This window comes from Stylophora pistillata, chromosome 14 (genome assembly GCF_964205215.1).
Source record: "Stylophora pistillata chromosome 14, jaStyPist1.2, whole genome shotgun sequence".
Taxonomy (NCBI): domain Eukaryota; kingdom Metazoa; phylum Cnidaria; class Anthozoa; order Scleractinia; family Pocilloporidae; genus Stylophora; species Stylophora pistillata.
In genome coordinates, this window is record NC_142532.1 from 19,988,686 (window position 1) to 20,015,612 (window position 26,927).

Here is a 26,927-nt window from a genome sequence, read left to right on the forward strand (position 1 = left end):
TTTAGGCTTGAAGCGTATATGGTACGGGAGACAGATATTTTCCTTCGCTGGTCGTCCGTTCCCCAGGGATACGAGAACGGCATTATCCGAGGGTTTAAAATTTTCTTTAACAAAAAAGGAGAGAAAACTCACGTCTTTGTTATCAAGGAAGAAGGGAAGAGACTGGAAGTTTAATCCAACCTCAAGCCATTTTCAGAGTTCGAAGTGTCCATATTGGCATACACTTTATCTGGAGATGGCGTGACATCGTCGAGTATCACAGTGACGACAGGCGAGAGTGGTAAGCTTTACAACAACAACAACAACTTTATTAGGTACTTCCATAAGTAGTACATGGCATTACCTAAGTAAGAATAAGTAACAATAATTATTTAACATCATTTCGTCTTTAACAGAACTTCTTGTCTGATATTCATTATTTGGAATATAAAAGCAGAAATGAGTCTACATATAGACGGATCAGCGTTAGTAAAAAGGAATAACACTTTAGAGTTATGATCAAAGTTTTCAAAGCAAGGATACTTTCTTGCGATTTTGTTGTTAAGTTGTAGTCGAAAACTATCTTACAAAGGACAACAAAAAAGCACATGTTTTTCATCTTCAATTTCATTTGAATGGCAGAAAGAACAGATTCTTTGATTGACTGGGGTCTTTGGAGTCGTGTATCTTCCCGTTTCAATGTGTAATTTATGATTGCCTAGACGGAATTTATCAATGGCAATTTTGTGTTGTGGATTGTTTATTAGATCTAAAAATTCTATTTTCTTAGTGTCTTTTTTGAATGAGGAGTAAAAGTCTAATTTTCTTTTTTGCGTTAAATTAGCATTAATTGGTGGTCCTCATAGATCTTCCTCTTTAACTTTAAATGAGTAGTTCTCATATTTGTATCGTTATTGTTCAAGTTTATAGAACTTGGATCACATCTTTTCAATAAGTTATTAATTGTCAGCGTCAAACTTAAGAGGTTTCTATCAGCTAATTCTTCGTAGAGGAATAAGCATTGTTTTGCAATATCAGTGTCTGGTAAGTTGCGTAGATGAATCCAGAACTTTATAATCGATGTCCCTATAGTTAACTTTATAATCGATGTCTCTATAGTTACTATCCAACAAGCGCGAGTGGAATAATTGTTAATTGCTTCCAGACGCTTTCTCGTTTTCTGCTCTATGAAAAAAACTGGAGTACAGTCTAAATTTTTTCTTAGTTCTGCTGGTCTGAAGTAGGACATAGATTGATGTATATTCCCGTATTCTAAGCTAGGGTATTGGGGTTGAGTCAAGGCTGGGATTGGCCCCAGAAAACTATGTAATGTGTGTGGAATTCAAATGAGGGCCTCAAGAGGAAGACCACACAATCTTACGAGAACTCTTAGGGAGCACTACGTAGTAAAATTGGGAGGTAATCAGCTGAAAGACTTCCCTTGACATCCCACGCAGGCCTCACCATTTTGCGAGCCTGCCCTTTTTTTTTTTTTTTTTTACATATTAGAACTTTTTTTGTAGGACGTAATTACACCCGCCTTGAGGATAGGCATTTATAGATTATGCTAGCATCATTTTTGGCATAATTCGAGCAAACTGGCATAATTTCTCCCAAGTAGCAATGCTAGCATAATTTGCGCATTCTGATAATTATCAGATCATTTTTGATGCCATTATTTGACAATTTTTTGTCTCTAGTCCCAAGCACTTGGTGACCTTAATTGATATTTAAAGTTTTAGTTAAACTAGTAGCATTTGTAGTTCACTGTGAAGCACTGAGCCCGGGTCTAACCTGAACCACATGTTTATTTAAAATTCATTGTGGATTTGTTGCGTTTCTTTCCTGTAGACGAACGGCTTCTAGTTAAAAAATATATATTTTGGACTTATTTGCAGTTTTTCAAAGAGCATAATTTAAAAAAACGGTGGCATAATTTGGAAAAAAGAGCATAATGTTAACATAATTTGGCCAAAAAAAAGCAATGCTACTAGCATAACATGCCACTTTTACTAGGATAATCTATAAATGCCTACTTGAGGACATCAGGAATGATCTACTGAGTGGGGGGGGGGGGGGGCGGTGAAAGGTGCTTTGATTGACGCTTACGTTGCAGCAGAAAGATGAGACTTGTTTCACGACCCTGCTCTGTACATTGACCAGGTAAAAGGCGGGAATATGTGACTTATTGAAAAAATTAATTCTCCCATAGCTAGGAAGTCACACTTACAAAGTTTGACAGTGGTGGCGTACACAAGAATTATAGCGCATGGAAACGCAAAAGAGAAAGCACCAAGATACACACAAGGAACCATATTTTCAAATGTCTTAGAAAACCAGTTTAAAAGCACCTGTTTTTTGCTTCCACAGTTGATTTACTATCGTTCGTCGTTTGGAATAATGGTGGCTGGAAACTCCACAAGACTACAGCATTGTTTCTTGAACTACCTATAGTTTGGAAGCGTTCCCTGATGACAAACCTTGTCAAGAACTATACTAAAATACTACCGGTAGGTATAAAATGGAAACACAAAGTTTTCTACTTGAATGGCCAATAGGTCTCCACTGCAATGTTTCATCCAGATTTTTTACGATGTTCCAGGTAGCAATAATCACTATAAAAATGCATTCTTGTACAAGAACACAGCATAATGGCATTATAGCTTAAAAATCATGCTTTCAAAACCATACACTTTTTACTCGATTCTGCTCGCGCTTTGAGATTCCTAAAAGTAACCTGATCTTTCGAAAATCGTTTTCGAATGTGCCAATTTCTCCAACGTACGACACCGTTAGACTTTTCTTCTCCCAATCAGAAGAGAGACTCTCGCAGTAATTCCTGTCTTGTTTCCTGTTCAGAGCACGACTTCCTCTGTGGCTGAAGAGAAAAGCTCAGGTCTGCTGACTACTTCTGAAGGAACATTTAAAATAGCTTTGTTAGCCCTGGCACCCATTACAGCGGCCGCTATGGTTTTTGGGATGGTATATGAATGTCTCATGCGCAGAAGAACCAGGAGGGTGTATCCTAACGGTTGATGGCTTTTCCCTTAGAATAACTTCTTTTGTATTGTCATATACCTCAGTTAATTACGTGCACCATGATCGCTCCGACTGCATTTCACTAAAAGCCGGCTAAATTCGAGAGTTCGTTTAAATTAAAATCCTCACCGTCTAAAAATCTTTTAAACCCAAGACAATAAATATCTCCCTAGCCTCGTTTTCACGTACTGTAAGTTACGGAATCTCGCGTGCATTGCTGGGATTTTGGTCCGAGGTCTTCGCTCTAAGGTCATAAATCCGGGCGAAAAAGACCCTTTCCGTAACCTTATAGTACAGACTTCGAACTCAGTTAATAGGGTTTTCATTACTATTTTATGAGAAATATCGAACTTAACCATGATTTTTATACACCATATACTTTAAAAAAGTCAATGGAAAAGGAAACTTTGCAGCAAGATCAATCGAAATTGCTTTCGCCACAGCCGTATAAAGCTAAAATCACGGGTATTTTTAGGAGGACTTGGTGTGGCTGTAGTAACTTCTTGAATCGGGAAAGCACATATCAGTATCACCATTTTTCAAAGGTACAGGGCTCCGCTGTGGGAGCGCTGCAAGCTCCGCTATAATTTGACGCGCGATAGGTGAGAATTCGTTTACTATAACCATTGAAGGAACACTGTTAAAACTGTGGTTGGAACCAAGTGAAGTAGACAAAATAGGCTGCCTTTTTCTTTTGCAGAAGGAAGCACGAAAAGGCTTCTGCATAGAAACGAGCTTCGTAAAGAAATGAGCCTTCTTGTTGAGGAATTTCGCAAGACCGTAAGTCAGCGGCGCACAGCTTTAGCACAGAAACACCGTGAAGAGAGAAGACTGATGAAGGGACTGCTAATCAGAGAAGGGACTAAGAGGGCTGGGGCTGGAAAGAGTTCTGATTTAACAATAGAAAATTTTGATGGAAGCATCTACAAAAGATGACTATCTGGTGAGTATTTGAACAACTTCAACTTTTGCACGTAATGTGATCAGGAGATATTTCAACGATGAATTATTAACGTTTGTCTCGCGCATCATGGCGTTTCAACTGCACACCGTTATTTTTCTTTAGGCGTGGAGGAAGACTGGTTATACGTAATCTTATGAAGCAGTATACTCCGCTGGGATTTGTTGGTCTTCCACAGCTATGAATGGTGCATTTCGATGACATACTCTCTCACGTCTAATCACAGCTGTTGAAAATAACCCAATCACAGTGCTCCACGCGGTGAACGGTAACCAATCTACCTCAACCCTTAAAGAAGACAAGCAGTATTTAGTTGAATCGTGAAACATTGCGATGGAAGGAAGTGACTACATCGTGCAAGTGTTGTTGTTGTTGTTTTTTTTTATCAGAGGGGATAAGCATAACATTTTTTAACAGATATTTTCCCCTCCATCTACGGGATTCATTTATGGATGAGATGTAAATTAAGGAAATCTGAGATAATTTTAGCCGTTCACGTTAGGCGTAAACTTCAAACTAATTCTCACTGATATCATTAAGTGCTGACTGGATTTAACTTTATATCTTAACAATTAACAGTAAAACCACACACGAGAATATCATAGTGTATCTCACTGTGAAAAAAATCAACCACTGAATTTAAAAGACGACTACAAACTTTGCAGCTACAATATATTAAATTTGTTTTCGTTAATTTTTATCTAAGGGGTTTAACTGTTTCATTTGTTTGTGTTTTGGATGAAGGAATACACGTAAGATCAGTGTCGTCATATAAATAAAAATACGTACAGCACAATACGTTTTTACAGTCTATTGACTATTTATATCATATTGCAATCTTAAATATAGATATCCCACAATCGGTCGAGTAGTGGCGTAGTGATCAACACTGGTTTTGAGGAACCTGAAAAATAAAATTTTCAAATTATAAAAAACTTAGCCAACGAAATCTCGGTTACTTTCGGAACTCAATAATTTCTGTTGACATTTAAAAAGGCGTGAACCTTAAACGAGAAACGTAACGACTTTCAGGAAGTGTTCGGACATTTACATAAGTATTTTCCTTTTTCTCGTTATTCAAGGCAAATCTTTTTCCTACTGATTGCTTTCAGGAAAGCTTATATTACTTCCGTCATTCATCCCACACAACTAATGGTGGTTTCCCACAATGCCATTAGGCCTCATCGCTCTTAGTTAAAATGCGTCAAATTTTTCCCAACCGAGTGCATACACTCGATTGCAAAAACGTTAACCCCTTAAAAAGCATGATCAATGAACGACGAGACCCAACAGCCAGCGTCATGGGAAATGTTCGCACACAAACGTAACCAGTGATTCACTTCTCTCATTATTCATGACAAATCTTTTCCAATGCTAATTATTTTCTGTCAGGAAAGTTTGGATAGCTCCCATCATTCATTGCGTGCAACTAATGGTGGTTATTATGTACACGTGACCCCTAAAACCGTAGGGTCTCATCGTTCATTGTAAACGCTTTTTAGGTGTCAAAGCTTTTGCAATCGTGTTTATCGATTGAAGAATATTTACCTCAGTCCATGGCGAGCCCTGACAGTACTGCTATCGTTCTTTATAGTCCAGGTCTGCGCTCGACATGGGTCCTTTCAAACGATATTCCTGAAGCTTATGCGATCTCTTTCTGTCTGCTTTCAAAGGTGAACTCAAAGGTGAAGGATCTAATAATCATCGAGGAAAAAAAAAAAAACCAACAAACAAACTAGTTAAATCACGCAGAGTGAATATCAGGGCCTTAGATCTGTTCATTTAAGGACCAGTCTTTATATTTACTTAGGGGGGAGGGGGAGGGGGAGGGGAGAGGACGGGAGGGGGAGAGGTAAAGGTTTTAGGGAGGGTTGAGAAAACTGAATCTTTCAATTCTTGCAACTCATTTGATCGAGCGCGATACAAATAATTGTAGTCAACGCAGATCAACAGGTTAGACGCGTCCACTCTACTTCACAACAATTTTAACACCTACGTTAGAAGGCCACAAGATTCAACAGGTAAACTTACTCTCATACACGGTGGAAATGGTGTTATCTGATGATGGAGACCACTCAGGAATTGTGGTACTTTTACTTGTAGAAGGTCTACAACAAAAAAAGTCAATAAAAATATAATGGTTATCATTCTCGACTAAAAGGGTTGGACGTGTGGCTCCTCTGCATCTTTCTTGTTTTTTCGTTGGTTAGTTTTATTTTGGTAGCATTGCGTAGCATTCCAAAACAAAGCTGGGAAAAAGACTTTTGAAAGTGAACTTTGCTCTAAGCACCAACAAGCTTCTCCCTCCCACCCCGGCAGGGTGTGCGACCCTTTTCTTCCCTTACATTCTCCAGATCTAAATACCAATTCTCCGTAGTCTGACATACATTTCCTATAACTTTGGCCCTTAGAATTGGGAGTTAAAACAAATCAAAGCCCATTCTTGATGTTTTTCTTTCTTCTCAGAACCGTTGCGCTTAGAAGTGTATCGATATTGTGAGGGGAACTTCATTTTTGGTCACTCCTCAGATCGAAAGGGTTAAAGAACATAAAAGGCTTATGAAGACGGCTTGAGACTTTCTGTCAAAGAATATCGGCTGAACTGCGAGGCTTTGACCGAAATTCAAAACCTATGCTTATTCTCGAAAACCCATTTCGTACCTGAGGTTGGTTGGAGGTGTGTCTGGAAACTGGTGAAGTCGTCGCTGTTTTGCTTTTGGACTTGAAATGCGGTCTAAACTCTGCAAAGGAGAGAAACGAAGGGTGAGGGCTGCATTCGAGCCAACTGCCTTATTTAGCTTGAGCTTAACACAATTTCTGTTGTATAAAGCGACCAGATGGATTGCTACTCTCCCCTCCCCCTTACATCTCGTCACGCTTCTCTCACAGTTTGCTTGTAACCGTTCACACCCCTGTGTGGGGTCGGGTACCGTCAGAGTAATATGACTTGCCGAAGAACACAACACAGTGAACTAATAAGATTCTGGGAGAAAAAGGGTAAAAAAAGAGTTCACAAGTACGGTTACCGAGGCCTTTACATTTACCTCTAACAACTTCGTGGACAAATTGCTGGCGTCCAGACTCTCTTGCTGTGAAGAGCAATAAAACACACGTTTACTTCGATTCAATATTCTTCTTTTAAGCTCATCAACATAAATTCCATTGTCAAAGAGATGGGCATTAAACCATCATCCAATGAGTTTGTGTTTGTCATAAAATAGCTGATAACCAAAAAGAGACTAGAAAGACACTAGAGAGAGACTAGCCCAAATCGGTACAATCACAGAACAATTTTGCAATAACGTACAAAGGATAGAAAGAATGAAAGTAAAGGTCATGGGGACAACCTTGATATGCTATTCCAGAGCTTTGCAATGTTAATGGTTCAGTGTCAACAAATTTTGTCGCTGCTCGTGGCCTCGAATTAACAAATGGTAAACACCACAGAGTACACTATTGAGTTATGGATGCACGCGGGAGGTTGCTAAGCACGAAAGAAGCGTAAGAGTCGCTCGAGGCGATAGCCGAGAGCGACTCTAGCTTCTTGAGTGCTTAGCAAACCTCCCAAGTACATCCATAACTCAACAGTGTACGCTGTGGTGTTTACCATTTGTTTTATAACATAACATTAACACATTGTAGCTAAAGAGTTCCCTTTTGTTTAACAAATCTTACGTGACCAGAAAAAAACAAGCGCGCGCGGAAAAATAGTCTTTGCATTTGCTCACGTCAGCAGCGTACACCCATGGGCAAATGGGGTACGCTAAATTGACCAATCAGAGCGCGCGCTTTACTTTGGTTATGTTATAACAGTACATATACAACAAGCGAAATTGGAGTCACGGTGTTTTTCTCAAAAACGACTTAAAGTTTAAAATGAATTCTACTTGCCTTATTGACAAGCAAAAATCATCCGCATACCAGGATTTCCAAACTAATTTCATTATCAATTGATCCAGTCTTACTTAAATTGTGAATTCAACAATATGGCACGTAACCTACTGCGGAACTAATTACAAAATTAGTCACATGACTATCACCTCACCCTATAGTCTTCCGCCATTGATTTCGCCCCTTGAAGTTCTCGTCGAATACTTCCAACTCTTTCTTTATACCTGGAGGAAAAGAAAACTTGAGCTGATTAAATTGTTGCCGCAATCGAAGACGAATGGAGAAGGAAATAGGGCGATGTTGCGAAAAAATTGTGATCTGTGGAAACTTATTGGGTATCTAACGAGTTCCCTTAAACAAAAAAATTAAGCTAGCAAAAATGTGTAACTCACCTGACATATTTGTCGTGAAGTTTGTCTCGTTCTCTCTGTTCGCCCTGAAAAAAAAAAATCATCAAAGTTTTGAAAAAGAAACCTATAAACGACTATTACATTTCAGAGGAGCAGGCCTGAACTTTTATCTCCTGGAACAAAAGCTTCGCTTCGCGCGTTGATGCGATCCATTTGGGAGAGAAGGGAAGGGGGTGGGGTGGGGTGGGGTGGGGTGAGTTGGAGAACTTTCTGTCTCTTCTTGTCTCTCAACATGACGCCATAGGTTTGAATCCTCTCGAGGTCTAAGGCCAACGCTCTTAACGCACTTTTGTAGTGATCGTGTCGTTAAACCTAACGGTCAATCAAAACAAAGAGAAATACGACGAGGACGCAATGAGGACTCGAGGTAAAAAGAGCAAACTCTCGTGAGCATAAGAAAACGCAACTGGTTTTGCTTTCAATCTCACCGGTTGAGAGAGGATGGGGCGAGATTTGTGGACCAATCAACGGGCGCGATTTCTAGAACAATCAAAGCGTGCGATTTCTAGACCAATCAAAGAGCGATGTAGATCAAAACCGATGCAGTCCTAGATTACTGTCCACACACAATTAAAACATTTATCTATCTAATAGTTTTCTAAAAACCTACCCGTAACCCCTCAAATTCTTCAATGACCTTTTGACGATCATCCAATGCTTCAGCAGTAGCGTGCAGCGCTCGCGTGCTCTGCAGATAGAACCACAAACACATCATCTATAAAACTATTCGCGATTCCAACAATTCAAGGGTTCAGAACACAGAAAAAGGAGCCGCGCTGGACCCTTTACAACCTAACATCAGTATGCATATACTCCATACTGTTCTCTATACATTTTCCACGGTAAATGACAGAGGAAATTTGTTTAACCAGGGCTCGACACTTTTTACTAACCAAGTGGCTAGTGACGTCTTAGATTTTACGACAATTTCAGTTTATTTACTAGCCAAACTAGCTAGTGGAAATCGAAAACCACTAGCCAAAACTGAATTTCTACTAGTCTGAGGCTAGCGGGCTACCGTTAGTGCAGAGCCATGTTAACAATCAAGAGCTTATCAAACTTGTGATCATTTTCTCTGTTGTTGTAACCCAAATGTTTGATTCCCGAGTGATATTGAAAGGAGAAATGAGATTCTAGCCATTCTGAGGGCTTAAAGGATTAGGTTAACTTGCACTACGTTCTTACCGTCTCAAGATGTGTGGTTAGCTGAGTTATTCTGTCCTAAGAATAACGAGATAAAAACAGAATTGAGGTTATGGACTAGTCTAATGACACTCCTATTACTATCGAAAATTCGGCAAGAAAAATTACCTGAAGAGTTTTAATGTTGTCGTTGTTCTGTTTATTTTTGGATTCCAATCCTACATGAATAAGAACACGGTTAAAAGTTCGATGGAGAATTAGACAGTATTAACGAAATGCGAAAGTGTGAATCTGAATGTTCTGTTGCGGAAGTGGCGACATTTCACTGACAACTGACAACATGCGACTCATTAAGATTATAGTTCACCACTAAATTTTCTCCGGTTCTTATTGGTTTAAATCGATCATGTGACGCGATAGTGTTCATCCGTGGAGAGACACTATCAGCCCATAGTGCCCGCCCGCGGAAAATACCCGGATGGATAGTGCCCGTCCGCGGAAAATACCTGGATTGATAGTACTCATCCGTGAAAAGTTTTTAATAGTTTGACGGCCGCGAAGTTAGGCAGATCGGAAAAACAGTGACTTTTCAATTCTGACAGGCATACCGTATTATTTAGCCAATGTACGGTTGCGAATTATTGACATTTGTGACAAGCTGTAGGCGCGGAAGAAAATTTAGTGGTGAACAATAAAAACAATAGAGTGTTTATGTCTCGGAACTATCGGTCTGACAGTTGCCCCTTGGAAATTTGATGTTCTTAAAACTAGCATATTTGTTTTAAGAACATCAAATTTCCGCGGGGCAACCATCAGCCGATAGTTCCTCGACATAAACACTCTATTGTTTAAATAGTACTGTCTTTAACTCTTTAACTCCAGTTAGTAATTCTCCCAACTGACTGCCATACACATCCTCGTAAAGAAGACAAGGGAATTTGGTTTTATATCAAGACAACATCCTCAAGCGGATAAAGTTGTGTTCTCATCAGCTGTTCGCGGGGTGCTGGACTGGAATCACAGGAAGAAAATAGAGGTTAATCATTTATGGAAGTTTAAAGGTCAAAGGGACGTGATTGTCTCAATAGCAGATCAAGAAGGTCCAGGGGTCCGCCCCCCACCCCTCCCCTCCCCTTCAATTACGTAGACGAAAATAAATGTTTAAAGTTCCACCATGGAACAATCTGAGTCTTCCGTGAGAAATCGAACCCCACCATCTTTCTTGCTTCGTTTACCTTTCTTTTGAGCTGCTAGTTCATCAAGAAGCATGCTCTGTTTGTCCAGTTCCGATATAAAGTATTCTTTATCTTCATCCGCCTTAAGGACAACATCCTAGAAAAGAACAAGCGACGGAAGATTTTTTCCAAATCCAGGACAACACAGATGTTTCACTATCATCCAATTTACAATCGTTTACTCAGTCGCCAAGCCAAGCTTAATATGACTTTATTGCCCTTCCAACTTTGCTGCTTTTGTTAGGAAATTCCCTTAGGCTAACTTTTACCCCGTCTCTATCTAAAGGGATAGACTTCGCTTTCATAAAATAGAGGCCTCGTTACATGTAAAATGACACGTGATCAAAGGTGACACAAACCCGTATTCTCTTTTGGCTCCATTCCGCTTGTTCTTTAAGTCTGCGCTCCGACTGAAGGCGAGCCTTCAGCTCTTCCGAGAGCCATCGAAATTTTCCCTTTAAAAACAAAAACAAACAATTTCCGCCAAAAAGAAGGTAAAACTGCTAATGATCCGGCAGAGGCGGATCCAAGAAATTTTTTATTGGGGGGTCAACCTTTAATTCAGAAGACATAAATTTTTTTCGCGATTACTTCTCAACCACCACCCCTAGAAAACAAGAAACACGAGATTAAAAGAAATTCTACTCACTATCATCTCAGCAATCCAGTTTTGAGAATTATTTCTTATGCTTCCACTGGAGAAGAGAGACTGGAAACAAATAACTTTGGTTAGAAACTGTTACTCTTTCGCACAATTGTTCACTTCCAACAAACCCTGTAATAGGTCTAGTTTCATCCACTCCCCTCTATAACCACACGAACACAGAATGTCTGACAGACAGACTGTCTGATTTACTACACTGGTTGTCTGACGGACAGACTGACTGACTAATAAACTGTCTGTCTGCCTGACTTACTCTCACTTAGTCACAGACCTACTGACCGTCAGACCAGCTGAAAAATTGAAGTGCTCACCGGAAGAGGCATGTCTGAGTCCCTGCAGACCTGCTCAATAAGTCGATCCAGCTGGTCGTCCAACTTTTGCAGTCCAGACTACGACAAGACAAAGAAAAAAATTGGTTTCTACTTTCTAATTGCAATCCGTTCTCCTGATGCTTAGTGAACCTTTTTTTCTTCTTCTTGGTTTATCATTTCTCTTTCGTTTTTCCTACCTTACTGAGTTCATAGTTAGACTACGAGCAGCCCCGCCCCCCCCTCCCACCTCTTCTCAAAAAAAAAAAAAAAAAAATCAGTGAAAAAAAAAAAAAATTTCTGTTTTCCCGCCGCGGAGTATCGGCGTCACTCTGCAACGTGCTAACATCAAATTTTTTCACTGAATTTTTTTTATCGCGCGACGGACTTAGCCGAGAAGGAGGGACTAATCGTAATCTAGTTAATATATATATCTTATTAACCAAGCGAGAGGGCCGTACCGGGAGAATATCGGCCCGAGGTCTTGACAGTACGGACCGAGCGTAGCGAGGTCCGTACAAAAAAGACCGAGGGCCGATATTCTTCCAGTACGGTCCCGAGCAAGCTTGGTTAATAAGAGATTTATTATACGACTGAAGTTCAAAGGGAAACAAATGCGGTATCATTCGGGACCATTCGGGACAGTGCCCGGTCCAATACTGAGAGAATATTGACCGGCAATAGAGCATTTTGATTGGTTGATTTTCGTTACTGGCCCTCTGAGTGCCCGAGTCGTGTAATAATTTGTAGTCATTTACAATCCATTTTAATCTTTTCCATTCCTAAATCGGGTTGAAGTTAGCCGTGCATTGAAAATAAACAAAAAGAGGTACAAAATGAAATAAGAACCTGTTGTTCCTCTGCAGCTTTCTCCAGCGCGTACTGATTACGTCGCAAGGCATCCTCTAACTGAGTAATCCTTCAAAGGCAAGAGAAAAAAAAATCACACGTTCAAACTCTGAAAAGAGCTAACAATTGTACCGTAGACATACAACCCATACTAAACGTCCCCCCCACCCCCACCCCCCTCCCTTAATGGAAAGTAAGTCCATCTCAGGTTACTGCACCTTTGTCACAATAATTTGACCAAAAAGTGAACAATTCAAACAAACCTGCCCTGGTGTACTTCAATTTTCTCCTTCTGCAAAAAATCAATGAAAAATGAACAGTTTGAAAACAGAGTAAGACGATACATACTGCACAACACATGCATAAAACGTAAAGTGAAAATGTTTTTGTTTAATTTACTCACCAAATTCTCTGTTTCTTCTTTGCCCTGTTCTAGGCGGGCTTTTAACTTGGTATTCTCCTCAGTTGCCCTAATTGGTGACAAAATCAAAATTATTAAATCAAATGAGTATCTCCCCGCCTTAGCAATTCAAATTTAAAGCAAAACATGGCATTGAAAGGGTCAGATTAAAATGTATAAGCTATTCAAGGTGAGCTCATCAAAGGCTCTCTTCATATTTTTTTTTTTGCACGATCAGTGTGCGGAGAAAAGCGCTGCGAGTAAGTTAAATAGGCTTGATTCTCATCTGTTTGATGCTGGCCTGCTAATAGTCTTTTTTACAGTTGTGGGCTTGGTGGCCAAGCCTTTGAACAGGAGTGAGGCTAAGGGTGACCTTGTTATGATAGAGATGTTGCTGCTTTTCAAATGCAAATTTCTTTGTTATCATGCTAACTAGATACAGGTCTCTATCACAACAGGGTCACCCTTCGCCTCACTCCTGTTCAAAGGCTTGGCCACCAAGCCCACAACTGTAAATGGACTATTAAGAACTGAATAAGAACACACCAAATCAACCAAACACGCAGGAAAGAATGTGACAAATGGAAACGATTGAAAGCTTGTAACCGTGAGACACTCTTCAACCCAGGTTCGCAGTCTTCTTCAGAAAAAAATTTCAAGGAATTTTCCAAGACCAGGCTTGAATTTTCCAGGACTCCAAATTTCACCTCACACCCTTTCATTCCCATGATTTCCAAATCAATTCTCCTTACGGTCTACACACATTTTTTATAACGTTAATTCTTAAAACTTATTTCTTAATTTAAGCAGATTTCCAGGACTTTCCAGGACAAGAAGCGCACAACCCTGAAAGGTAATAGGCTTCTGGTAGGATCTATAGTCTTTTTCCAGGACTTCCCAGTCCAAGAAAATGTCAAAATAAAATTCCAGGACTTTCCAGGTTTTCCAAGACCAGTGCGAACCCTGTCAGCCCAACCTTTGGGTTAAATTACTGCACGTACTTACACATTGAATTCAGTGTTAAGTTTTTCCATTTCCTCTCTGTCTTTTTCTTGGCGTTTTCGTAAGGCTTTTATAGTTGACTTCTCATCCGCAAGTTGAATCTGTGTGAAAGACCATACACGATAGTTGATGAAAGTTCCCGGAAAGGTCATTTTTTTATCGCAATGTAAAGGCATAGCAGCACGATTTACCTTCATGTCGGCGATTTGATCTTCTATTTCACCTCTTTCTTTATGTGACTTTTTAGCAGCGTCTTGTAGAGCTTGTTCGTGGTTAGTCTAAAATATAACGGTAAAAAGACAGAAAGTTCTTAGAACAGAAGTGTACAGTACCGTTCACCAGTATGTATTCTTCGCTAAGCGCAGACAAAAAAAAGTACCGATACGAACCGTGAGAGCCTGGATCTGCTCCTCAAGCTCTCTCAAGGCATTCGTGTGGGCATCCCGTTCCTGACAAGAAGTATTTGAATAGAATTCAGCATCTTATAAAATTGGGATGGAAATGATTTTCACTTAAAGGGATTTCGTACTTGTTGTAGCTGAGCATAAAGCGAAGCAGCTTCTTCCTTTGAAGCTCTATCCTGCTGTCTAGCTTCTAAAATTCGCTGTTCATAACCCTGTATGAAAAAAAAAAAAAAAAAAATTAAGTAAAAAATAAAAAAAAAATAATAATAATTATATATAAATATATATTACTGTTTATTCCCACATTCCTAAGATGGCACCGTTTTGATATCTCTTTTGTAGAGAATAAAGAGTAAAAACTAAAAAAAAAAAAAAAAAAAAAAAAAAAAAAAAAAAAAAAAAAACCTGTATGATGTGAAAGGCTCGTGATTAGTAACCATCTGAAAGCAGAGCGAGTCCAACCCAACCCTTCCCTTCCAGGAAACAGGTTCCCTGCCGCGCGAAGTACAAAGAGCTTTTCTTTTGAACTGGCCTTGATAAATAATCTGACTGGGTCTCTCACCACTCAACCATACTCAGTTGCATACATTAAGAACCCTGGAGTAAGTTTCTTGTTTCATCATTTCGTGTTCAACATGCCGAACGATGAAAGTATAAAAAATTCTTTAAATATCACAACGTAACCAAATTTAAAAGCATTCTGAAGATTAGTCTCAGAAGTCAACCCACCCCCTCGGAATAAACCTAATGACCTTCTCATCAATAGCACGTCGAAGAATTTATACTGAAATCTTACAATAACTGTTTCAGTTTGGAGAATGAAATGGTCCTGTAATCATAATTTCTAGTCCCTTCTTCTCACCTGCCGTTGTTCGGCTTCCTCTTGGAGCTTGGACACTAGTTTGGCGACTTTAGCTCGCAGTTCTTTGATTTCCCTCAGCTCTTTCTAAAACAAATTAGAACCAAACGATTCAAATAAGTGCGATAAGAATATCTTAAAACGATTACAAATCATCCATCACGAAAGGCTTAAACACTTTGCAATTCTAAAAGAAGCAAAGGTCAGATAACAACAAAAGAAAACTCATTAAAAAAGCCGGAAACCCATTTCACTCATTACCCAAATCTTAATTCATATCAGCTTTTGTAATCGTTACGGTGGCCAATTTACCATTTCAACTTTGTTGATATATCCAAATTATTTCGTTACCCCCACCGACGCAGCCCCAAACAGTTTCTTTAGAAACTATCAGCCTATATTAATTGATATCAGTTCTCGTTGCCTTAAATGACGGACGAAATTAACACAATTTCCACGGATGAAGTAACTTAAGTACGTTAAGCCTCAAAAGAATGCAACAAAATAACCCAAGCAATTCAAAACATAGTAAAGAATGATAAATTCAATGAGATAAATACCACTGGTTCGTGTGACTGAGCTGCGAGTCCCTGTACCGCTTCTCTTTCCAGTTTCTTGCATTTAGTACGATACCTAAAAACAAGTAAGTCCATTGATTGATAGAATAAAGAAGCACCTTAAAATAAAATAAAATAATAAATTCGTCTTTATTAAAAAACCATCCGATAGAATTACATATCTGATGTTACAGTTGAAATATATATTGATGGAAAAAATTACAATGATTAAATCGAATAAAAATGATTAAAAACGATTCAAAATGATTAGAAATACATACGGGGTGTTTACACAGCTAGACTATATTTAGAAATTAATCTATTAAAAAAGCTATGTTTAAAACGTTTAGTGTTAATGCTGGGCTGACAATGGATTTCCTTCGAATGTTTACAATATAGTCTTTGTACCTTGGGAGTAGGCTTTTAAATGGATGGTCATCATGTTTGAGGTTATAAAAAAGGCGTCTGTCGCTTTTCTCCAAAAGTTCAGATATGTTGTAATTGACCGATGTATAGCGCCTCTTATAGCATCTTTTTGAAAACCTTTGTATAACAGTAAGTTCGGAAACACTTGCAGCATAAACTGAAAGACCGTATAATAACTTAGGGATCACAATTGAATTAAAGAGGTGCTCTAATTCGTCTTCTGTATATCCTTAGTACAACAGAAGTAAGCCGTTAGGGTTTGCGCTCGAGTCGAACGGCTCTCCAGTAGGAGCTTACTACGGTTTCTGTAGCAAAGAGCGATAGGAAATTATTGTTACTCCCATTGGATGGGAACCCAGTCCATCACCGGTTACTATGGCTTTCTTATGTATGGCGCTCCGCTAGCGCGCTTTATGTACAAACACTACGATAAAAAATACGTACTCTTTTATTGATTGCAGAGCTTTATTCCTCAGTTCCGTTCTTTTCTTGTCGCTCTCTTTCAGCTGGTTCTCTTTGTCCTCCAGTTGTCCTTCCAGTTCTTGCACATCTTTATTCGCCTCTTTGAGTTTCTTATTCACAGCCTCCAGTTCGTTCATATATCGTTTCTTTTGTTGTTCGCTCTCTTCATATTTGGTCAGCAGTTCCCGCATTTGGCTGAGTAACCTCTCCTGCTGCTCGTCCTTCCGATCCATGTCCTGGTGCAGATGTTCCAAGTTGTTTAACAGGTCGAATCTAGCAAAAATACAAAAGCTCATACTCCTACTCATACATCTTTATTTAACGAGGGTAACATAATAACTTTTAGTATAATTTCAGAGCTGAGCAAAGAGTTTCCAGCAATCTAATCGGTCGAGCGGTTCCTTATATGACGATATATAAACCGCTCCACGCGGTTTATATAAAATGTTGAGATAAAATGTTAATAAATGTTACTAAAATGCTATGATTTTAGAAATTTCTCTGTTGTTCAGCTTTGAAATTATACTAAAACAATTATTCGCCTCAGGTTCGGTGAATATTGTCGAATAATCCCCTCGACTTCGTCTCGGGAATTATTCGACGATATTCACCTCGCCTTCGGCGAATAATTGTTAAATATAAGTTTTCTAACATATGGCCCTCACCTTCCCACCCATCCCACCCCAGGGGAGGACATCCATCACACAGTAATCTCGTGTGTGGGAAATTAACGTCTCCTACCCCAACCCTACAGGAGACGGGACCTCCATTTATTCGTCCCTATCCGAGCTGGTCAGATTATATTCACTTACGTTTCGAGCTTAGAGAATGCATCTTCGAAAAAAAATACTTTCTTTCTTTAAGTTATTTGTAATTCACCACAATTTTCAGAAAACACAGAAGAATCAAGAAAGAGCCAATCACTGAGTTACAGACTTGGCTAAGAAAAAATTGATGTCAAGGGGCCTTCTTATTCCGGTCACGGTGCGCGTCTGAAGAACATCAATGCTTCAGTTTCCCCTTATACCAATGTGGCGGTTTATTGATTAGCAAGCTGGGCTACAGGTCGGGAGGTTCGAGTTCGAAACCTAGCCAGGTTATTGTACTGTGATCTTTGGCAGTGTGCTTTAAGCTCACGATGCCTCTCTCCACCCAGGAACATGTATGGGTACAGGTGAACTGTCCAAGAAACCTATAAAGTTTTGACCTGTGATGTAAAAGCATCCCATCCACAGGAAACGGGTTTCATGCTCAAGAGCAGAATTAACCTCTTCAACATACCTATCCATATCCTCCCCTCCCCTGAAATTTCTTCCAGATGGTCCATCAAAGAAGGACTCCCCCAAATGATTCCTCCGATCCAGATCCCGCTCCAGCTCAAATCGGTCCAAGTTCCTTCTCATCTCAGACGCACTATCTCCCCCAGGCCCCTCGGTTCGCCCCATACCCCTCATTAATTGAGCTGCCGCTGAAGGGGTTCTTCCCAATGATTGACGTCTATGAGCCGCGCCTCTGGTTACCCTTGACACCTGTTGCATAATTTCATCTTTTTCTCGCTCAGACTTCACAACCTGAAAACACCAAATAAAAGGAACAAATTTCAAGTTTAAGGTTGTCTAAAATTGATGAACTTTTCCCTGATAGAAATAAAATTCCCCAGACCAAATAAATACAAAGTATCAGCCATCGCCTGCGTCTCATATCAACTCCTCCAAAGGCAAACATGTTTATATACCTCTCAAATCAGTAAAGGCTGATAATCTTTTACAACACCTTCTCCAGCCACGAGTACGAACAAGAGGATACATTCTCTTGGTATAAATGGGTATCGAAATATTTCTGGAAACTAGCATCGAAACCAGAAATCACCCCCCATGCGAAGAAGGAAGGCGGCTAATGAGTGCTCTAGGACCCCAGCTTGCTACGCCCCCTACATGCTCTGACCGGTATCATCTCAAGTTCTTTCTATGGTACAGCGCATGATACCATTCCAGCACCCCCTGATAGATAACTTAAACAAATTTTAATTCAGTCTTGTCCACACCTGTCCTCTAAGAGATTCAAGTTGTTCCACGAGACGATCGCGGTCACCTTTTCCTTCCTCCATCTGTCGATTCAAACCTTCCAACCTATTCTGAAGTCTTTTCCGAGTAGACTCGTTGTCCTCTAGTTTCGCTTGGGCGTCTTCAAGTTTCCTCGACAACTCGGTTTTTTCAGCTTCTGAGCGTGAAAACTGTTGACGTAATTGCTCTGCCTTTAGAACGGATTAAAAATATCGAATAAAAATTTGGCCACGAACTAAAGAAAATGGGAGAGGGTACATACCTTTGGAGAAAAAGCACGCTTTTGTTTAGCGTTCTTATTTCTTCTACCAAAAAGGACGCAGAGTGTTTTCCGAAGGGGTGTCGTAAAACCGAAACCAGAGTTATCGCAACAGCCAATCAGACCAACGGAAAATATTTCAAGAAACCAATGGAAATTCAAGCAAAACCAAGCACGCTGCTGAAGTGCGGCAAACCGCGGGTGGCCAGGTTACAATTGGTTTTAGTTTTGCGTCTGATTGGTTGAGAGGGAAGCGCTGGTTTTCTAAACCGATCCCGAAACGTAGCAAAGTAAACACGATGCAATTTCGAATTACTTCGACAAAACTGAAAATTGCTCTGGTGGCTACGTTTTACAGTACGAACACAGATATAACAAAAAGACATTTGGAAATGCGTTCACATTTAACGACGCATCTCAGTATTTAGGTGAGCTCAATGAGAATTTTATTATGCATCTGAACCTCGCTTTCAGGATATTTCTTCCTGGAAACGAGGTTGCCCTACGAACCTGATCTACCAGCGCGTTTTTTCCCCCCTCACTCTGGTCCAGTCTCTTTGTGGCTGCTTCTAACTCGGCCATGACCTAAAGCATACAAGTGAGATGAGTCATGTACCACAAACGGAAACGGCGTGTGCATGCGTGATGCAATTTTGAAGGGCCTGTAACATTCTCCTTCCCAGAGGTTTCTCGGTCAGTTTTCGAAATGGCGCTTGGTCGACAGAGACTTTCTCTTTGGCTGCCAAGTTTGCAAAGACGTTGCAATCACGTGAACCGCTGTGTGCCGCAGGTTTACCTGGCCGAGAAACCCCTGGGGACGAGGTGTAGAACATAGCCATACCTCTCGGCGTTCCCTCTCTGAGAGTTCCAGTCTCCCCGATAAATCTTCCAAACGAGAGGCAAGCAGTCTCTTCTCTCTCTCGCTGTCTTCCAGGGCCCTGCGTTCAGACTCTAGCTCACTGATAAAAACAAACGAACAAGCAACATCCTTTCATCGTGTTCCAAGAAGAAGCGACCCAAGGTCGGGTCGGGGGGGGGGGGGAAGCGCCATTGTATTTAATCAGGGGAGGGCGGAAGGTAAGGGGAGGAACATTAATAGGAGGCTCAGGTAAGCTGTAGTAAAGATTTCTGAAAGCTTCAGATAATCTCGCACAGAATTATAGTTCAGGTTTCGTGGCTCACTAAAAGTTTCAACTATTTCATAAAGGAGATTTAGAAAGGACCACACGATGTTTCAAAAGTGGCGCGCGCACAATACTGAGAACAAGTTCAAGTAAGGATTAAGTTAGAAAGCGTTGTAGAACTGAAATTCACTACGACCTAGGCTCCTCTGAGCGTTGTCACATCCTTATTCAAAGTCGTGCTTTCTTTGCTTAATCTACTTTATAAAAACAATAATATAACAGTATTCACAAAAAGACAACTTCCATCAATATAATCCAGGGCTCGAACTTAACTTTTGAAGTTAATAGTCGAATGGCTAGTACATGGTCAGGATTCACTAGCCAAAAATGCATTTCTACTAGGCAAGTGTACAGCACAATACTATCATTTTTATAGATTAAACAAACACAAAAAAATGTAAAACTGCTGTTGCTATCAAACTGTAATCAATTTATTATACAACTGTACATAAAATTCATTGTATGTGTTCATGCTTGTTCGTTATTCCAATTACCTCGACAACAATAAAACCCAACTGTGCATGTACTGCTGCAGACATTACTTCTTTGTGTGACTTAAGCTTCTAGCTGCAAACAGCAGCTGCTCATTCAAAATGCCTAGTACCCTAGTAGTGTTCTGTATTATAAAACAGTTAATTAGGTGTTCCCAAGTGGTAGGAATGATCATTGAAGGCAATGATCAGTCCATCAATGTAGGCCGTCTGCTCCGTTCTGACTCCTCCAGCCAGCGCCCAACTGCTAGAACTGCAGTATAGTCCTCATGAGAAGGTCCACTGACAGCTATTCTCATCAACTCATCAATAGTAGAAACATTCAAGGTTGACCTCCAGTCAGTCATGATTCTGTTCATGCAAGAGTTTCCCCGCTCGCAGCAAGCAGTCTGGCAAGGAATTACAAGACATAGTTCCACTAAAATTAGCAGGTTTGGATAATCATCTTTGCAAAACATAAATTTGTTCTTCCAGAATTCGCTTTGCCTGAGTTCAAGTTCTGCTCTAACTCGCTGTACATGGAATTTCAGACTCATCCATTCATCAAGACAGTCATGCAGACTGAAGTTGTGCTGCTCTAGAGGTACCTGAAAATGACCATGTAGTGTCTGGATTTCATTTTCGCCATGTAAGAGCAGCCGATGCCTGTCTGTAACTGGCCAACCTCGGTGCTTTGTCAAGACAGCTGCTGCTGAGAATACTGGATCTGTTTCCATCCCTTCAAACCTCTCTTGGATGAATGTCATGGCAGCATTCACCGCAGATGCCTGGATAGCATTAATAGCCTGCCTGTCTGCATCCCTTTGAAGCTCTATGCCCTTAAATGTGTTGCCATCCCCTACTTCCGTAAGGAAAGAGTTTAGTTGCTGACCAGGTCTTTCCTTGAAAGATTCAAGTTTTGCTAAAAGGGCAGTTAAGTTATCTTGAACTCTTGAGATTGTTATTCCATCCTCCTGGAAGCTAAGACTCACTTTGGAAAGTACATCTACGATGTCAAGTAACAGATGCATGATGGCAACAAATTTGTAGCTTGTGAATTTTTTGCTGTAATTCACAGCCCTTCCTTGCATCTGGTTACTGGCATTCCTTGCTTGTGAGGTATGTTGGAAGTGCAAAACTACAACTTGAAAGTTCTTTGACAAGAGAATATTCAGTGCTCTTTGCATATGTGGTACCCATCTTGTACCGTCTGCTTTGATTGCCTTATATGCTCGCACTTCCATACTCTCAGCTAGTTCTTTAAGCTCACGGACTGCCTTTGCAGAATAATGATAGTGCTTCCAAATACCTTGAAGCATTTCTTTGACATCTTTAAGAACTGGAACATCTGACAAGGTGTCTGCAAATGAAAGTTCCAACCTATGTGCAACGCAGTGTACCTTAATAATGTGAGGAATTTCTTGTTTAAGCAAGCCATAAACACCACTTATTTCTCCAAGCATAACATTTGCTCCATCTGCTCCCAGGGCCACTGTCTTCTCTTTCCAATCCCTACACACCTCTGTCATAGCAGTTTCCACAGCTGCTTTGATTCCAGCTGCTTTGCTGTTTTCACAAGCCTTCAGCCCCACAAATGCATTTTCTATCTCACCTTTAACCAAATGACATACATAAACATCTTCTACCTCACGTACTCCAACATCACATGCACTGTCTGCCATTACACTTATGAACTTTGATGACTGAAGCTTGCTTGAAAGTTCATGCTTTAATTGTCCTGCAATAGCCGTTACAAACGTTTTGCATGCTTTGTCATTAATGTAGGTGTTTCCAAGCTCAACTCCGTGTTTCATTCCAAGTTTGCACAGGTGGGGAAAGCTTGTAAATGGCATTTCCCTCTTTGCAACAAAATAAGCTATATCAAACAATCTTTCCATCTTCTGAGAGACTTCTTTTGACATTGACAACAGAGCGCGTGGTAAAGGAGCTAGCTGTGGATTCTCAGAAACTTTAGCAGCCGCAACACAACGTGTATGACCAGTTGAAGTTTCGTGGCTTCTCACAGATTCTATTTTAAAATTCTGACTGCCAGACACGAAGGTAGAGGATGAGTCACTGCAAGTTGGATTGTCTCTACAAAATTTGCAAAACATCCGGTTTCCTTCTGAGTCGTACGTTAGCCATGTGAAGTCTTTCAACCACGACCGTACGAACTTTCGTTTCGATGAAGATTGAGATGTCGAAGAATCATCAATTGCTCTCTTTGAAGTGGAAGTTGTAGATGTTTGAGATGATTCAGAGGATTTTGATGACGACAGAAATGCCCTGATATCCATACTTAACGAGAGCAATCACGCGTGGCATTTCAAAATGGCGGACAAGCGTTTTTTGATAGCATTGCATCATGGGTATGTGACTTGATCCCATGTTTCCTCGATCAAGCAAGTCAATATGGCGGCGAACGAACACGGACTTGTAACGAAACAAAGAATTATTTTTCGAATATAGAGTTATTTTTCTTTTTTTTTATTTCATGCCAGTTGTTGAAATGAAAGAATTTTGAAAATGTTTGAAGACTTAAGTTATTTATAGAGGCGAAAATTAACTAGCCAAGATGGCTAGCAGATGAGAAAATCCACTAGCCAAAACTCAAAATCTACTGGTATTTGGCTAGTAGACCACCGCCAAGTTCGAGCCCTGTAGTCTGATCTCCGCGTCAACTTTTCTCACATTCAAACCTTGCAAATAGTCCTGAACAAGTAGGAAGACATGTCAAAAAATTATTTATTGGTACGAGGGCAATTCATACCTTGCAACCGTTCGGATTTCATCTCGCATCTTCGTGTCGTTCGCTTCATCCAACAAACTCTGCAGAGATTCAACATATCGTGTAAAACTTGAGAGAAAAGGCTTAATAAAAAACAGGCTTTGTGACTGCGTAAGGAAAAGAAGAGAAGATTTTTTAGTTTAATTTTAACAAACAAATAGGGTCAGAAAATTTATTGATCAGTTTTTTTTTATAAACGTTTTACTTCATAAGCAACAACTATTCTACATATTTAATACATAAAATTATATATTTCTAATTTGTTTCAGTCACTACAGCTCCTTGAGTACTGACTTATCAAAATTTTACGACTTAAAAGAAGCAAACCATGTCGACACTTAAGTATTTATTTGAGCCTGCGCACGATACATTTTTCAACTTCTTGATTAAATGTATTTTTAAAGAAAGCTTAATTGTAGCAGTTAACAGTTTAGATTATATTCAGAGTTAAACGTCCTCGTTTCACAAGACGAATGAAAAACAAAAAAGAGAGTTCTGCCTCTTTCCAGAGCAAAACGAGAATGTACGTATGAAGAAAGTAGTTACCCGGACATTTCGCAATTCACTGGCGAGTTGACCGACTTCCTGTTGTTTCTTCTCCCAAGATTCTCGCTCCGCTCGCATCTGGTGATCGCACACAGCAAAGAGAGAGAGAGAGAGACAAAGATAAAGATTGAAGAAAGCTCCCAGACAAAACACATGTCGGTGCATTCAGTACAGTGGATAGAGACGTAGGGGTTTTTCTTAGCGCATGAATGGTTAAGACTACATTTTTATTATTATTTTATCAAATTCGAGGTCTTAGGTATGGCGTCTAAATCATCGTGCAGGTGACGAAAGCCTTTCATTTGAAGAATCAAAGTAAATGGGATACCGTTGCTGGTGACTATATAGTGCGTCTGAAGAATTTCAGCGAGTGCGCGACTTGTTTACCTCTTGTTGAATTTCCTTGAGTCTACTCTCGATCTCGTCTTGTTGCGATTTTTGATTCGCCTGCAACTGTGTAAAGCAATGAAATTCAGACTCACTTTAACGGTGCTCCATTTAGGTAACAGGTTAGGCAACAGTTTGCCTCCGGATTTAACACGACTTCAAATCCGCTTCAAAAATAATTTCAAACTGAACCTGCCAGGCCATTAATTCTTGTTTTAGCAGTTAGAAAATGAAAAGAATAGCCATCAGTAGTAAGATTAGCAAAACTTAAGACCAGAGCTGGAACGTTTCAAACCAGATTAACTCAACCCTGGGTCGACCGCAATTAAATCTGCCTAAGGGCTGATCGCCCCTCCTACAGTTCGGCTCGGGGAATTACAAGAAAAGTACGGAATTGATAATTACAACTTAAGTTATTGATCAAATTTCATCTAAAACTGGAGAGTTGTTGTTTTCGTTTCATAGTTTTGTCTAGTTGCATCTTCAAACGCCTGAGTCGATCGACCATCAGAGGGCTAAGAGCCACAAGCACATTTTTTTCTGATCATTTTCATTGTTAGTTTAAAAAAAAAAATCTAAAACTAAATCCAGTGGTGAGTTCAACTTGCAACTCTTTAACCAATCAAAAACCACAGACTTAAACCAATCAAAAACCACAGCCTTTAACCAATCAAAAACCAGCATGTCTACATATGGAATAAAAACCGTCCAAAATCCTCAGCCGATGAACGAGCTTAGGAAAATATTCAAAACGGGAGGCTGTCACAGCAGAATCAAAACGTTACACATATTTTGACTGACCGTTAGTTGATCGGGTGTTTACGCGCTTATGTGTGTTAAGTGTTAATTCTAATTCTAATTCAATTAAGTGTTCGCGTTAATACGTGTTATGATCTCTTTACTAGTAATTCGGTTAGGTATTAACCCAGCTTGTGGTGTGATTAGCAGCAAAATTTCAATCATTGGTTAGGATTTCTCGTAACAGAGATGTATTCAATTAGAAAGCAAACTGATTAAGCAGTATTTCATACAATTCAATTAGGAAAGCAATACGATATAAAATTAAATTGGCTGACTTTTTTCATACATAATGTAATGCTCGTCGAGTAAAGAATTGATTATTTACACTTACTTGCTTGCATCATTACAAGCGTGTAACATGAATAATACGCGGGTGTTTAATTTCTAGAATTGGTGATTTCTTGTAGACGCGCGTGTATCGTGTGCGCGCGCGTGCATGCGAGAGTGTACATACAAGTGCTGTGTGCGTGTGTGCTGGATGAACAAATTTTTAATGTTCAGGTTGACTGACATTTCTGCTGAGAAAAAATTTTGGGGCATAAATTTTATGGTGAGATCAATATTTCTACGTTTATGGTGGTGACGATCTTCAAAACAGCTGTCTAACCTGTTGTCTTAATGATTCTAGTTCTCGGTCTCTCTCTGAAGCTAGTCTTTGGCTTTCTCGTAAGACGTCTCGCTCAGCATCCAGTCCCTGCAGAGACAAAATATTCTTGCTAAGTTAGGGTAACACTACCTTCAGTTTAAGAGAGACTGCAAAATAATAGTTTGGTAAGATAGAACTGTTACAACGCAAAAGAGGCAACTACAATAAACTGAAATAAACCAAGAAGGGACTGGGATGGCCAACAATGGAGAAGATTGGCTTGGAAAGTAAATGGATACAAAATATTAGTTAAAAGGATAGAAAAACAGAAAAAAGGCAATGATAAAGCAACAGGGTACAAAGATGGCAAAGGATGGAGAGGACTGATACAGATTGCAAAGGACAAATTTTAGAGAATCGAGAATTACGCGATTTAAGATGGCATTGAGAGTGTCTTGAATGAAGTAAAGCTAAAACAGGTCACAAACCTTAACAAGAACTTCGGCTTGACGTCTGCTTGCTTCCTCAGTTTCCCGCAGCTCATTAAGAAGCCTCTCTCTAATTAAGGATCAATGTGGAATACATTTCTTGTAAAAATGACTGGGCACATGGTGTGAAAAATGTTAAATTTACGTGGTGACAACTTCCAAAAATACTAAAATCATGCTAGGAAACCGGATTTAAGCACCAGCCCGATGGGCCACCTGGCTCATAAACAGGCTTTACCTCCCTATCTAGTATCCAACTCTATTATTGAAGTTAAAAGAGGAAATCTACTGAAATTCAATGTAAAATGAAGAAACATTATAAACAAATTAATCAATTCAAATTGCCATACCTCTCTGCCAAATCTGCTCGGGAGATGACTTCTGGACAAAAAAAAAGAAAAGAAAAGAAATTTTAATGTGTAAATAGCAACAAAAAGAGCAATTAGGGAGAAAATTACACCAAAGAAATTCACTTCATAATTATCACCTGCTGTTCCACTGGGTCCTCGCTGGTCACGCCTACCAGTACCGCTATAACTATAGTCACCACCGACCCTGTTTATGGAAGCCCGGAAAAAAAAATTATTGCAGAAATATTATTAACTTGAGAATGCCAATAATGTGGTACAGTCGAACCTCGATTATCCGGACCTTGATTATCCAGATTTCTTAATTATCCGGATTTTTCCTCTGATCCCAATTTTGTCATGAATAGTTATTAGATCCGTAGCCATATTCACATACGTCATATCTCATAAGGAACAAT

General features: G+C 39.8%; 2 protein-coding genes across 7 annotated transcripts in view; both read right to left on the bottom strand.

Moving 5' to 3' along the window:
* Positions 1–4,519: 4,519 nt before the first annotated feature.
* Positions 4,520–26,927, bottom strand: part of LOC111336502 (uncharacterized) — a 30,094-nt gene continuing 7,686 nt past the window's right edge. For 2 of the 6 annotated variants that reach the window (XM_088744327.1, XM_088744326.1), the window contains exons 6-40: positions 26,649–26,716; positions 26,512–26,542; positions 26,162–26,231; positions 25,695–25,781; positions 24,287–24,352; positions 23,900–23,977; positions 23,336–23,394; positions 19,753–19,870; positions 19,422–19,496; positions 18,634–18,843; positions 17,871–18,160; positions 16,572–16,862; positions 15,705–15,777; positions 15,148–15,231; positions 14,411–14,497; positions 14,271–14,330; positions 14,073–14,159; positions 13,885–13,982; positions 12,883–12,949; positions 12,743–12,771; positions 12,480–12,549; positions 11,634–11,711; positions 11,308–11,367; positions 11,018–11,113; positions 10,659–10,755; positions 9,592–9,641; positions 9,466–9,501; positions 8,891–8,968; positions 8,263–8,306; positions 8,025–8,094; positions 7,024–7,068; positions 6,641–6,720; positions 6,011–6,087; positions 5,528–5,673; positions 4,520–4,883 (exon numbers count right to left, since the gene is read on the bottom strand). In XM_088744327.1, the coding sequence (XP_088600453.1) occupies positions 5,558–5,673; positions 6,011–6,087; positions 6,641–6,720; positions 7,024–7,068; positions 8,025–8,094; positions 8,263–8,306; positions 8,891–8,968; positions 9,466–9,501; positions 9,592–9,641; positions 10,659–10,755; positions 11,018–11,113; positions 11,308–11,367; positions 11,634–11,711; positions 12,480–12,549; positions 12,743–12,771; positions 12,883–12,949; positions 13,885–13,982; positions 14,073–14,159; positions 14,271–14,330; positions 14,411–14,497; positions 15,148–15,231; positions 15,705–15,777; positions 16,572–16,862; positions 17,871–18,160; positions 18,634–18,843; positions 19,422–19,496; positions 19,753–19,870; positions 23,336–23,394; positions 23,900–23,977; positions 24,287–24,352; positions 25,695–25,781; positions 26,162–26,231; positions 26,512–26,542; positions 26,649–26,716 (3,025 nt within the window). In that variant the 3' untranslated portion in view covers positions 4,520–4,883; positions 5,528–5,557. The remainder of the gene's footprint in view (positions 4,884–5,527; positions 5,674–6,010; positions 6,088–6,640; positions 6,721–7,023; positions 7,069–8,024; positions 8,095–8,262; positions 8,307–8,890; positions 8,969–9,465; positions 9,502–9,591; positions 9,642–10,658; positions 10,756–11,017; positions 11,114–11,307; positions 11,368–11,633; positions 11,712–12,479; positions 12,550–12,742; positions 12,772–12,882; positions 12,950–13,884; positions 13,983–14,072; positions 14,160–14,270; positions 14,331–14,410; positions 14,498–15,147; positions 15,232–15,704; positions 15,778–16,571; positions 16,863–17,870; positions 18,161–18,633; positions 18,844–19,421; positions 19,497–19,752; positions 19,871–23,335; positions 23,395–23,899; positions 23,978–24,286; positions 24,353–25,694; positions 25,782–26,161; positions 26,232–26,511; positions 26,543–26,648; positions 26,717–26,927) is intronic. The other 4 variants (XM_088744328.1, XM_088744329.1, XM_088744330.1 and 1 more) reach the window with 4 other exon arrangements.
* Positions 20,503–23,032, bottom strand: LOC148717003 (zinc finger protein 862-like). The gene has a single exon (XM_088744333.1). It carries the CDS (start codon positions 22,860–22,862, stop codon positions 20,775–20,777), a length of 2,088 nt encoding a protein of 695 aa, XP_088600459.1. The 5' UTR covers positions 22,863–23,032; the 3' UTR covers positions 20,503–20,774.